Below are 15,711 nucleotides of genomic sequence, written 5' to 3'. Positions count from 1 at the left end.
GGCAATAGAGAAGCCCCAGTTGATCTCAGACAAGGGGGTGATGAGATCAGAGCTGCACTTTGGATGGACCATGCTGGAAGCTGGAGGACAAAGGTCTGGAAAGAAACATGACCAAAGGCAAGGCAAGCACTTGAAAGGCAGCAGCCCTGGAGAAAGATGAGGAGCCCCTGCCCCCAACAAAAACAGTGACACTGGGATTGGGGAGAAGAGGACAGATGGAGGGTCAGAGCAAGATAGCTGGCTGAGTGGTGGGAGACGGGAGATGAAGGGTAAGGAGGACTACAGAGCGACTCCCAAGTCCCTGGCCAGGCAAAACGGAGGTCTGCAAGGTGAGAGGATGAGTTTGGTTTGAGGATCTGTTGAGTCTGAGGTATCTGTGGTTCACCTGGGTACAATGCCCAGCAGGTAACTGGATCTGAGACTCAAGAGAGAAGTCTGGGATTGAGGTCATCTGGGAGTATAAATTCGGTTTTTGTTTGTTCTGCCTTTAAGTTAGTGTATATTTGTTAGCAGACTGCTGGACAAACGGTGGCTTTTGTCATTGCAAGCACAGGGTCACAAGCAAGAAGGAAGGGGATGGAGAAACAGTCTTTCTCCTCCTGAACCACCCTCCTATCAGTGAGGAAAACCTTTCGGGAACGCCCCAAGCAGACATCCCTTTCTACGCCATTGGCCAGAACTGGTCAAAAGCCCATCCTAGACCAATCCCTGGCAAAGGTGAGGAGGACAGGGATGGATCATGACTCTTCCCCAGAGCTACGGGCGTCATCTTGTCAGCTAGTGTTCACTCACTCTCTCTCTCTCCTTTCTACATCTTGGCCTCATTTTCTTCTACTGAAAATGAACTTTTTCTTTGCATTGGTGTGGGAGGCAAAAGAAGTTGACGAGAGGGAGACCTGGCCACAGATGATTCAGGCACCACAGAGCATTCCCTGCCCTCATGTCGCTCCAGATTAATGACCCCAAGGAAAAGAGTTTCTTTCTCTAAGCATCTATACGTCCAACGTCAGGGAAAAATTCTGACTGGCTTGGGTGTGTATCTACTCCTTGGACAAGCACTGTGGTCAAGGCTGGCCTTACCCATCCTTGGGTCGAGGGACATTGTTTTATCAGTTTTGCTCTCTTATAACCATTATTTTTATTACTACTGTTACTACGACGACGACGACGACTACTATTGAATGGACTGAGATAGAAAGAGAATGAAGTCTTGAAGATTGGACAGAAAGGCAGTAAAATAATTCACCCTCCCGTTGACGGGATTTGGATTGTGGTGGGAGTGGAAGGGAAGATAAAAATGTTAAAAAGAATTTTAAAGAAATAGTAAGTCTGGATCCAAAGCATACTGAAACTCTTTCCAGGGGAAAGAATGGCATTCCTTGTTTTGATCCTGGCTAAGATGAAAACTTGCCCAAAGCAAATCGAGCTCTTTCACTCTGTTTCCTTTTCAGCAGATCAGAACGTGTTCGCACACTGCTGGGCCTGCCCTACCGCACGGCCTGCAGCGCTGTTCCTTGCTGCAACGGCTCGGCTCAGCCCCCCAGGTTTTCTCTTTCCAGTTCCATCTGCCCACTTAGCATTGACTCTTGAGAATCCCAGAGTACACGAGCTTCCTTTTTTCCTGTAAGCAATGAACCCCAAATTTACACTCTCATTGAAAAACAAAACAAAACAAAACAGAACAAAACAAAAAGAAAACAGCTTTTGGCAATAGAAGGAGGAAATGGATAATTCTTGTCTAATGAGAAAAGTGCTTCATTTTTCATAACTCTTGAAGGCACGGTTCCTTTCACAGTTGACAAATAGCTGTCATCTTCCCATAACCACCTTATCCTCCAAGTTCACCTTTGTTGAGGTAATACAGCAGTAATTGGGTATCTGGATGTTTAGCACTCTTCAGAGGTCTCTCACTCCCCAAGCAATCTGTGGACAACCTCAAAGCTGACAGTCATTTCCCCCAGGACACGAAATCTTGTTTTGAGACAGCGCATGTTATTCTGCCTCTAGTAGAAGCTCTGAGTTGTCCGGCCCAACATGGTCCTGAAGGGCCCCTAAGAATGAGTTAACTGGGGCTGCCAGCTGAGGCTGTGATGCAGACAAAGAAGCAGGGGGTGATGACAGGCTTCTCACTTTGGACCAATTCAAACTCTTCTTCCTAGTTATCTTATCCCAGTACTCATCTTTCAGATCTGTCATCTGGGCTCCTCCAAAACAAAATCAAAGAAAGAAAAACACCACGGTCCACTTCTAATTTCCCTTTTATGTAACCACGGCAGTTCATTCTTTGTGATTGAGGACCTTGCTTTAGTCAATAGCTATGGTTCATTTACCACCAGAAGCTCAGCACCTTTAAAGGTAACATGTTGACAGAGTTGTTACAGCCACTGGGCGAGGGTTGTAGACCCTCAGCACATTAGATCTTGGCACTACTGACACTTGGAGCCAGACCATCCTTCGTTGTGAGGGGCTGTTCTGTGCCCTGAAGGATGTTTAGCAGAATCCCTGGCCTCTAGGACTAGATACCACTAGTATTCCCTTATTTGTGACAATGAAAAGTGTCTCTAGACATTGCCAAGTGTCCCCCAGGGAGGCAAAATCGCTCTTGGTTGGTTGAGAACCACTTCATTAAACACAGACCTTAAATGGGAAAGCGAGTCTAGGGGGCAGGAGATGTCCCCACAATGTCTTTATCTGGCTGAGTTTCCACCAGCAATCAGGCATTCCTGCCCCTCTGGCCCAGGCTCTCCCTCCTTGATTGCCTTTCTTATCACAGGATAAAAGCCAGCTCATCTGGAAGACTGACCCTTGCCATCCTGTTGCTGACAACAGCAGCCAAGAGGCAGCAGTTTTCCCCCCAAAGACTGTTAGCTAATTACTAAGTTCTAATGGCCAGAATGAAAAGGACTTCCCTGCAAAAATACCCAGCAGCAAAGCTGCTGAGTAACTGGTTTTCCTGCCTAGATGAACAGGGCTTATCTGGAAAGATATTGACCGAAATAATCATGAGTCAATTTGCTCACCTCTGGGTGTAGCCCCCAAAAAGGCTGCCTCATCTCCTTATCCCAGAGCTCAGGGCATGGTAGACCCATCCCATTGCTTGCACTTCTGAGTATACTGCCAGTACCTTCAGGAACAACGGTGCCCAACACCTTGAAGAGACTTAAGTTCAGATCTCCTTAAGGCCAGGTCCCAACCCCAGAGTCATCTTTGATGGTAAAAATCAGATCAACATATATAACCCAGAAAGCATAGTCTAAGAATGTTTGTCTTTCTGGAAAATGACCTACTATGCCAATCTTCATTAAAAGGTGTTCTTAAAATACCAACATATAAATAACCCCAAATTTAGGAGGCAGATTTTTTTTTTAACCTGAAAATTTTCACTCAATTTTCAGAACATGCAGCATACATAAGTAAGTCACACTGAGATCTGATCCAAGGGGATTTTTTTCTATTTTCCACCTCATTTGACAAAGATGCAAATATCTGTACCTGTTTAGAGTGATGGCCAAACCTTTAGTGGTCATACCCGTGACTTTAAAACGGCATCTCTGAAAGGATGGCTCAACAGCAAAAAGCAGCAACCTGAGTTTCCAGCACACTTCAAAGGTTAAGCCAGGCTCAAGCTTCCTAACACACTTTCCTAGCTGTCTGGTCTACCTCCTTGGTTACTAGACCTTGAAAGCAGATCCAAATGGGAAGAGGATCTGGTAATGGAGGAATCAGCTTTGCTGTTAGAGTGACCATGGTGAGTCCTAATTAAAATGGAAGAATAACTATATGGTGAAATAACCAAATATTCTGTTAAGATTGAAGCTATGCTTAATATACCCAACAGAGTACACTATAAAATATATTTTTTTCTATTTAACAATTTAACTTTTTGCTCTGACAAGCATTTAAGTGGATTTTGATTTAAAACAAACAAAAAAAGCAAGACTTTTTATCAAATTTATTGTTTCAAGGAAACCATGCCCGAGAAGCAATCAACTTAATGAAACAATATGCCACTAATCACCCAAGATTCATGTTTAAAGATGTGAATGACCCCTCTGCTGTGTTTCAAATTGCCCATCAATGTCTACTGAGCGTATCTGTGAAAATGTCACCAGGATGTTTTCTGGCCCTGAATTCATGAACTTTAATAGTCCAATACTTTGCATTTATGTTAACTGGTTTCAAAGTACAAATGAGTGACCAGTTAAAGGTAAAAGAACATTGTCCTGAGAGAGAGAGGAGTCCACTTTTTTCCATAAGCAAGTAAGGGAACCTGGGCCTCAGCTTATCTGTAAAATGAGGATTAATTACATTGAATAATGTTTCCCAAACTTCAGACTTTAAGTGTGAACTTCTTGAATGTTGACAAATAGACATGTGCCACTTGTTCTACTAATAGCTCTATTAACTACTTTCTTGAAATCCACTCATCTTTTTGACGCTAATAAAGTTTTATATTAAAAAGAAAGTTTCTGTTAGTACCATAAATGGGAAACCAATGTCAGTTGAAGTAAGTACAGATAACCAAATGGAAGCAAGAAGAGTGTATTAAATTTGAACCAAGTACTATCTCCAAATACCAAGTACTCAGTTTCTGTCACCTGTTTTTGATAAAAAGACCTGTTTGCACGTAATAGAGAAGGGGTTTGCAAAGTACCTATTTGAGGCTTTATGGGGCATTCAACCTTTGTTGCAACTACTCAGCCCTGCCTTGTAGTGTGGAAGCAACCACTGATCAAGGGGATATGGGTGGGTTGGCTATGTTCCAATAAAGCTTTATTTACAAAAACAGGTGATGGGCTGGATTTGGCCTGCAGTCTGCATTTTGCCAACCCTTGAACTGGAAAAGTGTGAAAGACACACTACTACCAGGCAAAGGCTGACTAATTAGAAGAATCTAGAAAGTTTTAAAAGTAACTTCTTCCCACTTGGAAATCCAATGGGCTTTAATACCTTCAATGTTCCATGTCATCCTTTTTGGAAAACCTTGGGTTGAATTTCTATCCTAAGAATCTATGATAAACCTCTTCCCTTTATCTTTTGCTCCTTGGATAAAGTCTAGGAGTTCTTACTTGTACAAACCCTCAGTGTACACATACGTATATAAAACCCAGGATTACCCAGAAAACCCTCAATCTTGGGTAGTCAAACAGTATTCACCTTGGCACTAGCCCACCACTCGCAGAAAGTCCTCAATCCTTTCCAAGATGGTCATGAACAGTTTTGGAGAGGAGATAAGGCTTCAGCAAATTTCCTTAAGTAGATTCATTCTCAATCATGGGCAACCAAGTGTTTAAAAACAAATGGAGGGGCTCACAGCTCCGTGTTCAGTCCCCAAGCTTCTTTGGCGCTCTGAGGACTCAGTAAAGGAAGGAATCCACTCACAACATCCCTCCTCTCCTTCCCTACCTCACACTGATGGGCCCCTTGCTGATCAGACACATCAGCAGTCATTCTGCATGGGCTCTGTCAGGTAGGGTGAAGTGACAAAATACCTGTGAAAGTGTTTGACAGTTTTTCAGGCTGGAAAGCAGTCACCCAAAAAGAGCAAACATCAGAAACTGGCCACCCTGCTGGCCTCATGCCTTTTCAGTCTTCAAAATGCCTCTGCTAAAATTCAACTCCCTGGCACACTGCGGTCCTTGAACTGTGATCCCCAGGAACTAAGGGCAAGATGTTTTGGGAAAGGGGAACTGGAAGATTTGGGGTCAGATGGGGAGGGGAGGAGGAAGAGTCCTGAGATCCTGTTGGAGAAAGTCAGAGAAGCCAGCTCCTCCCTGACCAGCTCCGATCTGCATCATGAAATCTCTCTGCCCAGTACTCTCTTATGTTGTCTTTTTTCCCCAGCTTCACTGAAACATAATTGACGTATAGCATTATGTCAGTTTCAGGTGTACAATGTGTTGACTTGATACACTTATATACTGCAAAATGATTACCAGCATAGCATCAGCTAGCACCTGCAGCAAGGCACATGGTTACCATTTCTTTTCTGTGGTGAGAACATTTAAGATACTTTCTTAGCAACTTTCAAGTATATACTACAGTATTATTTAACTATAATCACTATGCTGTGATTAGATTAGATCACATAAGATCCCCAGAACTTACTCATCTTATAATTGTAAGTTTGTACCCTTTGACCAGCCTCTCCCCTTTTCCCCTAGTTCCTTGTAACCACCATTCTCATCTCTGTTTCTATGAGTTTAGCTTTTTTAGATTCCCACATATAAGTGATATCATACAGTATTTGTCTTTCTTTGACTTATTTTAGCTAGCAAAACGCCTGCAACCTCCATCCACGTTGTCACAAATAGCAGGATTTCCTTCTTTCTCATGGCTGAATAATATTCCATTATATATGTGATATTAATATTCCATTTTTAATATATGCATGTGTGTATATATATATATATATATATATATATATATATATATATATATATATATATTATCGCATCCTCTTTATCTTCTTTGACAGACACATATCTTGGCTATCGTGAATGATGCTGCAGTGAATCACACTGTCTTATTTTATCTTCCTGAGATTCTGCTGGGTACAGCATGTATTAGTCCCCGTTTACAGAAAAGAAGCAGAAAGCATGATTCCATTTGACTCAGAAGGAATATTGGGAGCAGAGTTTGACAATATGCCTCTCCTGCAAACATACTTTGCTCTGGGGAGAGGCTGTCTGTTTTGCCTTGCAAATAGTGATAATGGCCTTCATTTTTTTCATTTCACTTCCTATTGTCTCATCATCAAGAACATTTATTGATCCCAAGGCCATCCAAGTGGTCCTTGGCTTCCCTGGTCAGCAGACAAGTCACAAGTCTCAACTGGTGTTTCTATAAAAAACAGCATTCTAAGGGTTGAAATGAGCTTTTCTACTGTGAAAATTTTTTTAATAAATAATTTTTACAGGGACAAAAAAATTGGTTAATGAGGAGTCAATAGTAGAGTTTCTGGATTCAGACTGTGTAGCTTTCAGTTCCATCACTTACTAGCTGTGTGACCTCAGGCAATTAATTAACCTCTCTGTGCTTTGGTTTCCTTATCTGCAGAAAAGGAGGTAATAATACCTACTTCATAGAGTTGTTGTGAAGGTTGAGTAAGTTATATGTAAATTGTTTGGACCAGTGTCTGGCACATAGTAAGTGCTTTATATTTGGCTATCATTCTCAGTTTTAAATGTTTATCCCATAAATTTCTCTTACACACTTAGCTCCCGCTACTGCTTATCTACAAGCACAAAATGTCTTCTGATTTAGGACAAAATTATGTAATCAGCTATTTTAAAGTTGCCACACAAAGCACCATGTCAGGGGCTCCTTCAACACTCAGAAGGAATCAGGTCAAGATGGAAGGAAGTAACAAAAATAACTTTAAGCCCTCACTATATGCGAGCATCCTGCCAAGTGATTTTGATACATAGCCTTATAACAATGCACACGAGATGAATGCTGCTACTACCATCTTTCAGATGGGAAAACCAAGACTTAGAAAGGGATAAGGAGAGAAATAGCATCATGCCAGGTTCAAGCATAGATATCTTGGAGCAGGGGGTTACCAACGTGACCAGAAAGAAGGCTCTTTCCCAAACTGGACCTCAGTTTCCCCAACTCTATGCAAGGCAAGTTTAACCCAAATGGCCAACGTTAACTCAAGGGGCCATTAACTAGCAGCTGCGATGGTCATTGCCATCGCTGAGAATGCAGGCATGTCTGAGGCTCTCCCCAGCACAGCCTTCATTCTGCTCCTGTTTCATAAGCTCAGGCCCTAGTTCTAATCCCAGCCCTCGTTTTTAGTCTCCTCAGCTCCTTCCTGATTCTAAGTCAGTTCAAACAGCTGTTCTCTTTAGATCAGTGTACAGAGAGCCCTCTGCCCTTTGCCCTCCGGCACTTCCTCAGAGACTTTCTGTCTCAGAGCCTGGATACCAAGCAACCACTTTTAAATATTTACCAAGCAGACTGCAGCAAGCCAAGGCTTCTGGGGATCTGCACTGGGAAGGCAAACAATTAACATGCCACTCCCATTGCATTTTGATAATATTTCAGAGTTTACAAATGACCCTTACAGCCTGACGTCACGCAGCATCCCACCTCCTACGTGCCACCACCTGAGTGCTTACTGTAATCCGGCCCTGTGCTGCTGCAACCCAGACATGACTGCATCCAAATCGCACACCACCCATGAGCTGGGGCACCTCCACTTTGAAGATGAGGCAACAAAGGCTCAGAGAGATGGGTCAGCTTGCCCGTGGTCACACAACCAGCAAGGGGCAAAGCGTAATTGAACCCAGTAGGTCTGACTCCCAAGCCCACACTCTGTCTTTATGTCACATTTAGATCAATCATGTTTGTTCTGCAGCAGTGCTGTGACAGGTCATAGGAAGTGCGCACGCACACAGACCCAGAAAACATCATGCTGTAGGCTCTCTCTGGAATATCCTCTCCCCACCTCCAGCCCTGCTTTTCCCTTCTTTTTTTTTTGCTTGCCCAACTCTTACTTATCTTTTCAAGAACCAGCACAAATGTCAACTTCCCCATAAACATTCCTCTTTCTCCTCTCAGCTATTTGCAGCAGAAGTGCTTACCATATCGTAATGCAGTTGTCATTGGTCTATTTCCATGTTTATTTCTCTTAGCATAGGGACTACAATTCATGGATCATTGAGTCCCCCTTACCAGGTGTGGTGGGGGGACTTGCCAGACAAGGGATCTTCAATACTTGTTTGTTGAAGAAGAGGAGGGAAGGAAAAAAGGAGGAGGAAGGAGAAAAGGAGGAAGAAGGAGAAAAGGGAAGAAGAAAAAGGAGAAAGAGAAGGGAGGAGAGGAAGCAGGAAAAAAGGGAGGAACTGTTCAGAGGATGGTGTAATTTGCCTGCTGCGTATTGCTTTTTAACGAATTCACATGTCTCTCATGCGACAGTATATTCTTATTTTTGCAGTCTTGATACTATTCAAATAGAAGATTGGGTCACCTGACCAGGTCACACCCACTGATGAGTGCAGTGGATTAAACAGAAGCATACTCAAGGCTGGGTTCTAGAAAGTCTTGGTTACTATATAATGTATAGAGCAACCAATTTGCAAACCATATCCCTCAGCTAACTTTTTCACACACTGCATCCCCAGAGTTTGCTGCGAGCTGGAGGACAATTTCTGAAAATACTCCCTTTCAATCATAAGAGTTAAGCCTTCCGTGAATTGCACTGGGTCAGAAGCCTTTGGTCAGGTGTCTGTTCCTCCACTCAGGTCCTTTCAGAACTTGACACGGAGCCACACTTCCTCCTACAGCCAAGGAGCTGCAGCTGGCACCCCCCACGTCATGTCGGGGTGCTTACTGTGGTCCGGCACTCTTCTACCGCATCCCAGACATGACTGCATCCAAACGGCATGTGGAGAAGGTGTTTTCAACATTCTTTCTGCCCCAGTGACACTGCTTCCTAGGCTCCCAGAATCTCAGTTTATTTTCTCTGCCTCCTCCCTCCAGAAAAATGGATCATTGGTTTCCTTGTTTTAGAGTCAGGCCCATGGAGACACAGAAAAGTGACATGTAGACATGCCAGAAGGAGGGGGAAAAGTAAGATGGAACGCTCCCCATGTATTCATGCACCAAGCAGTGCCTTTTGTAGAGTCAGGCAGATTTGTGTGATTTTGAGCCTGACACACCAGCGCGATGGGCAGCAATGCACCAGCACTGTATCTCCAAGGGACCCTCCCTCCCAAGGGGGAGCAAACTATCAAGCTGGTCAAAGTGTGATGTCATGGTGTCATCCCAGGTCACCCGGACTCCATACAGCCTGAATTTTTAAAAACCTTTACTGCCCTGGGTCAAATGCATGCCTGGAACTCTGGATCCGAACTGTAGGTGATGAACGAAAAACAGATCCTAAGAGTGCCGTTTACAAGGTGAAAACCTCTCAAGCAGGAAAGAATTTAGAATATTCTGGAAAGGTCATTGGCTGATCTGCCTTCCACAAATATTGTTTACATTTATTGAGCATGTGCTCTCTGCTGGGCTTCATTTTAGATGCTTTGCGTGACAGACTTCATTCAAACTCTCACAAGAGACCTATGAAGTAGGTGATATTATTATCTGTATTTTGCCATAAAGAAGCCACAGCACAGACAGGTTCCCAAACTTGCCCAAGGTCACAAACGTAACAAGCAGTCATGCTGGGATTCAAACCCAGTCGGACTAAAATCTATGCTCTTAAAGTTGACTATTACACCCTCAATAGCTGCCTATTATAAACATGATGTTGTCTGGGGCATTATGAGACAGATGATAGATAGATAGATGGATGGATGGATAGATAGATAGATAGATAGATAGATAGATAGATAGATAGATAGATAGATAGATAGATAGATAGATAGAATCTCACAATATCAAGTTTATATTGATATTTTAACTTGTCAAGTCAAAATAGGCTTGAAAACCTAAATAGCACTACCAGACAAAAAAAACAAGCCATGGTCCAATGAAGCAGAGGAATGACTAGCATTTCTGAGGCTCCTCTAAATATCTGGCACTAGAAATGTTATCTCCTGTAAGCCTCAGATCTCAGAAGGCAGACACCACCCCTGTTTCACAGAGGAGGAAATAGTGGCTGAGAGGTTACAGCCCAAGTTCACCTGGCTGCTAGGGGGCAGGACCACATTCAAACTTGGATCCACGTGGGCTCAAAGCCCAGACTCCCGTAGTCTGTTTTATTAGCCTCTAACATCGTATCTTTCTTATGTGTCTCCTGAGTGTCCGTGCAAATGCTGTCAAAACAAACAAATCGAAACAAAACAAAAAAAGGAATGTTGCCCCACCTCCATTATGCCTTGTAGTTGAAAGCAAGTGGAGCATCTGTGTTTTTGCCATAATCCTTACACGCTCAACCCTCTGTCCCCATCCTGGTGTCCCCTGCACCGCCGTTTTGTGTCTGCCTCCTGTTCCTACAGACCTGCTTTCTGTGGAAGTTCTGCTCAGTGGCCTTGAGTTTCAAAAACAAAACCTCCTAGTGGGCAAACAAGGCCCGAGGCCCCCAAGTCAGCTGCCTGGCCCACTAACAATGAACAGCCGAGGGGTCACGTCCGCTCCGCATACATTCCGGAGAAGTTCTACCCAGCTCACCAGAACAAGCCAAGGACACCCCGTGCACCAACACTGGGCACCACTGATGAATGCATCCATTGTAGAGGCAGTCCCAGCCACACAGAGGGGAAAATTCCTCCCAGACTGGTTTCTCTTTCTGTCTCTTTCTTTCTTAAATCACAGCACATGATTCTTTCCCTCTGACATCAAGTATCCTACTGTTACAAGGAACCAGACGGAATTCTCTTCCGATAAAGAAAGATAATCAACTTGGCCAAGAATCATTCCTCGAAGGAGCCAGGGGGGCGGTTAGGTGCATTATTTGTTGAGCAAAAAAGAAAAAAAATTCAATCTCAGCATCATCTTTATTCCTCACAGGGTTCAACACTCTGCCACTGCAGCCCCTGGGCATCACTATTATTTTGGATTAAATGATGCTTATTTTTTACTCATTTTTCATCCTTGGATAAACAAACTGCATGTGTCCAGAGGGTTCTTTTCCCATCCCTCCACTCTTAGAACTCAGTGATATTTGTATCATGGAGCCATCTTACTAAAACCGGGAGGGAATGTCATTTCAGACCCGACAGAGTCAGACAGTCCTGGTTTGAGCCCTGGTTCCCATTCAGCTGTTATCTGGCCAAGTGACCTTAAACAAGTCTCCTCATGGCTTCAGCAAGCCCTGGCAGCATCCTTGTCCAAATGAGGGAGAAGTCCCTCTAGGGGAGAAGCAGCTCTGCCAGCACAGAGCTTGGCAAGTGTAGCCCCAGTGGTACCCAGCCCCCAGCGCCCCCAAGCCAGGGCCCTCAGGCTGGGCATAACCTGAACAGCCATTCATAGATCCCCTGTCTTTGTTTTGACTTACCATTTATGAAGTGGGATAGATAAGAAGTGTTCCACCAAACTTTTGCTCTGATAAGGCTAAAATACTGAACAGTTTATGAATCAACCTGTTAATAGGAGATTTCTGCTGCTCTGAGCCACCCATCATACTCCTGATGAAAAGCAAAGACACAATTTACTCCTTTGAGATTGCTACTTCCCACCCTCCCACACTCACCCAACCAGACCTTTTAGAATGTGATCATAAAGCAGAGAGGGCTTGGTCAGTGTGCAGCCTGTGCAGCCGCAAAGGGCCGCACACTCAGAAAGGCCCTGCTCTTGGGTTAATGTTCTGATGTCCCCATCTTGAAATTCTTCATCACTTTTGAACAAGGAGCCCTACATTTTCATTTTGCATTGAGCCCCACAAATGATGTCCCTGGTCCGGCCCACAAGCCTTCAGAAGCACTAGATAGCTTCCTCACAGCCCACAAAAGACTGGAAATGGAAAATGGAACATGCTGTGCCTCTGCTGAACATGAGGGCCCCAGTCAGAGTGTGAGGCAGGATGGTGCACTGACCCAAAAGCATGAGCTTTAGGAGACAAACTGAGCTGGCGCAAACCTGCAGCCCACAAGACCGCACCTTCCCTCCCCTGTCTGAAGCCAGGCGTCCTCCTCTGTAAAGCAGATGACACTTCCCCATAAATAATGAAGAAAGGTCTGTAAATGAAGCCGTCATCAAGCACGCGGCAGCTGCTTGACAAATATGACTCCCTCTCCCGGGTTGTTTCAGGAATAGACACTTCAACCTGGCCTTGCACTCACGTTCCAAATGGCAGTGGGTGATCGGTGGCCCTGAAGGTCCCCGTGGCTCTAAGATTGTATGATTCCCCATTAACCAAAGCCTAGACACAAGCCCTCCTCCAGCCCATCCATCGTTATCTTCCTCTCTCCCTCCCTCCCTCCCTCTCTCTCTCTCTCCATATTTCCAGTCTTCTTGTCTCTATTTTGCTTCATTCTGAACTCACGCTTCCTTTATGGAGTGAACACCATGGCTGCCAACAGCCCCAGACTCACGCTCTCTCAGCTTGGCAAGCTCAGAAGGGAGAAACGGATCTCTCCCAATATTTCTGTGTCAACCAAGGGAAAAGGCTAATTGATTCTGCTTGGATCACACCCCCTCTCCTGAACCAGCCACTATTGCCAGAGTGACTGGGTGTGTGTCCACCCAAGGGCAGGACAAGGAGGCTCAAGCCTCGTGACCGACAGCCCCAGTGAGACCACATGAAATGAGGAGAGAGGAAATCCCCCCAAAGGAAATAGGCAGATAAATGCAACTCGTCCTCTGTGCTCGATGTGGCTTACTGCTCGCTCGTTCCCTATAGGTACCCAATGAAATGAAAGTAGGGAGAGGGGAATCAGGGTGCGCGGACAGTGGTACTTACACCAGCTTTCACTGAAGGATGCAAAGTAAGTCACCCACGTCATCAAAGAGAACCTCTGTGGGGAAAGACAAAGAACTGAGGAAACACAGGGTCTGTTTAAAGCTACTGGTTGCGTAACTGCAGTCAATCTCATGTCTTTAAATTTTTAATAGTGATGCCTTGATTTTTATGCTTACCTTTTGTTTCAGCAGACAACACTGGTTTTCTACTTCAGTGCTAATAGAAAGTCTCTTTCTTAAAAATAACTCTAAGTAAAAACAAAGTAATTCAACTGAAAGAAAAATGATAAGCAAATAATAATGATGCAGACATCGTTAGCTGTGGAAAAATTAGTGCAAATATTATGCCAATGACTGAAGTATGGGCAACATTACTATGTATACAGATCTTTCTCTCCCCAAAGAGGAATAAAAACCAAATAACTCTGCTATTTCCGTCCACATGGTAGCTCTGACCAGCTAAACATCATGTCTCTCATTGTGTGAATGGCAAAGCTTTAGCTCAGGTTGACAAGTGAATCAGTAATAAGATCCTAGAACCCTCAGCTTCCGGCCGGCAACACCTATTCCCTAGACATATTCATGTCTCATGGCAAAGGCGGAGAACCAGCATTCAGGGACACTGGCCCACTGTGTTACTCTCTGTTTCAGAAACAGACACACAAAGGTGGAGTTGATGTGAAAATCGCTCCTCCCAGAGCTGGCCAGAGTGATTGTCCTTGAGAACAGAGGGGCCCATTCTCTGTGGTCATCCCAGTCCAGCTGGCTCCAGGGAGTACCAGCCATCTCTCGAGGGCCAGAGTTTCCCCAGCTGATTTCCACATGTACCCCCATGTAAAGTGGCATCTGGTCCCTCATTTAGATGACGGTTTGGTCTTCCAGTTAGCTGCCAATTTCAGCCAGAGATAATTCTTAAATGCCTGCATTGTCCACTTACCTTTTCAAATATTTTCTCTAGGCCAAAGAGAAAAGTCATCAGGGTTTTGATGCGGATCGAGATGCCAAAAAGCTGAACAAAGCCTGCAAAGGAATGGGTATGAAAGATAACTTTGTTTGCTAATTTACTTCTGAAGTTGATTAAACTTGATCTCAGGTCCAACTCTCCCATGATCTTAGGAAGATGACCTCGCACTTCTCTTGTATATTCCAAGCTAAGTTGATCACTTTTAAGGTTCCCTTTATAAAAATTCCCAAAGTTATAATCAGATTCTACTGCTTTTCAGGATTCAATATAATAGCTAGAAATGGAATATGATGACATTTAATTTGAACTTGAGGTGGGGGACTCTTCATGAGAAGTGCTTTCATGCAAATCTGGTGTCATTTAAACCCTCTGATGCCTTTCATGGGAGGTAGTGGGGCATCAGGTCTGATGAGAAGTGGATCAGGGACCTGAGAGGTACGTCTAGAAGTAAAGCAAGTGGAGATAAAACAATGACCAAGGGCAAGAATCAAACATCAACACTGGAGAAGCCATTTCCATCCAGGCCTAAGGTAAGTGCTTGGCCCAAACGGGAGACTAAGCAAGAGGTCAGCAGTAAGGTAAACCCAGGAACAAGGTGGGATGAGGGAGGGAGCATCTGGGACTAGCACCATGAAAAAAGGCTCTGGAACCCAAGGCGGTCTCTGTAAAAGAAGGTTCTAATCCCAGAAGCCTGGAACAAGGTGGAGCCCAAAGCTCAGATGGGAGGATTTACCTCGAGTGGGAGGGGGAGGAGGGATGGAGAGCAGGAATAGATACACTCATGGGTGCGGGAAGAGGAGAAGGTTGCAGGTGGTCATGCCTGGTAACTGGACATTGCACAGAGAGTGGGAGGCAAGGTTATCTGCTAGAGAGATGGGTTTGACAATGGAGTATGGAGCTCGGGTGAGAATTTGGAATAGCTCTTGAGTAGCAAAGAAGGCAGAGGTGGCCAGTACAGACAAGGGCCCCACTGAGTAGGAGAGGAAGGAGGAGGAGGAAGAGGAGGAGGCCAACGAGCAAACCCACCTGCCTTCAATGTTATCTTAAGTTCTGGGACTTCACAGAAAAGGCAGCTTTACAGTAACAGGTAGCATTTATTGAACTCTTTTTGCCATACATGTTGCATGCATTACATCATTTGACAATAGCAAACCTCATTTAATCCTAATTTTCCAAAAGGTTAAACTGAGATACAGAGGGGTTAGGTGACATGTCCAGACACACAGCTAGTGAGTAAGTGGGAGAGCCAGCATTCAGCCCAGGCAGGAATTAATTCCCTGCTCTGGACCACCAGCTGCGGACCTTCCTAGCCTAGGGCAGCTCTCATTACCATGGGGGCCTTCAGGGCTCTTTAACACACAGCTCATATTCATTCAGCAAACCAGCAAATGCTT

General features: G+C 44.5%; 2 protein-coding genes across 3 annotated transcripts in view; one reads left to right on the top strand and one right to left on the bottom strand.

The window, feature by feature from the left end:
• FAM91A1 (family with sequence similarity 91 member A1) overlaps window positions 1-13,373 on the bottom strand; it is an 82,574-nt gene extending 69,201 nt beyond the window's left edge. Inside the window, exon 1 of the mRNA XM_074353021.1 lies at window positions 13,355-13,373. The gene's annotated coding sequence lies outside the window, so the exon portion shown is untranslated. The remainder of the gene's footprint in view (window positions 1-13,354) is intronic.
• The window catches only part of ANXA13 (annexin A13), a 54,967-nt gene that overhangs the window by 6,909 nt on the left and 32,347 nt on the right, over window positions 1-15,711 (top strand). For both annotated transcript variants that reach the window (XM_010972615.3, XM_010972616.3), the window contains one exon: window positions 14,312-14,387. In XM_010972615.3, coding sequence (XP_010970917.1) covers window positions 14,312-14,387 — 76 coding nt within the window. The remainder of the gene's footprint in view (window positions 1-14,311; window positions 14,388-15,711) is intronic.

The sequence above is a fragment of the Camelus bactrianus genome, chromosome 25 (assembly GCF_048773025.1).
Source record: "Camelus bactrianus isolate YW-2024 breed Bactrian camel chromosome 25, ASM4877302v1, whole genome shotgun sequence".
Taxonomy (NCBI): domain Eukaryota; kingdom Metazoa; phylum Chordata; class Mammalia; order Artiodactyla; family Camelidae; genus Camelus; species Camelus bactrianus.
This window is presented reverse-complemented; position numbering and strand designations above follow the sequence as displayed.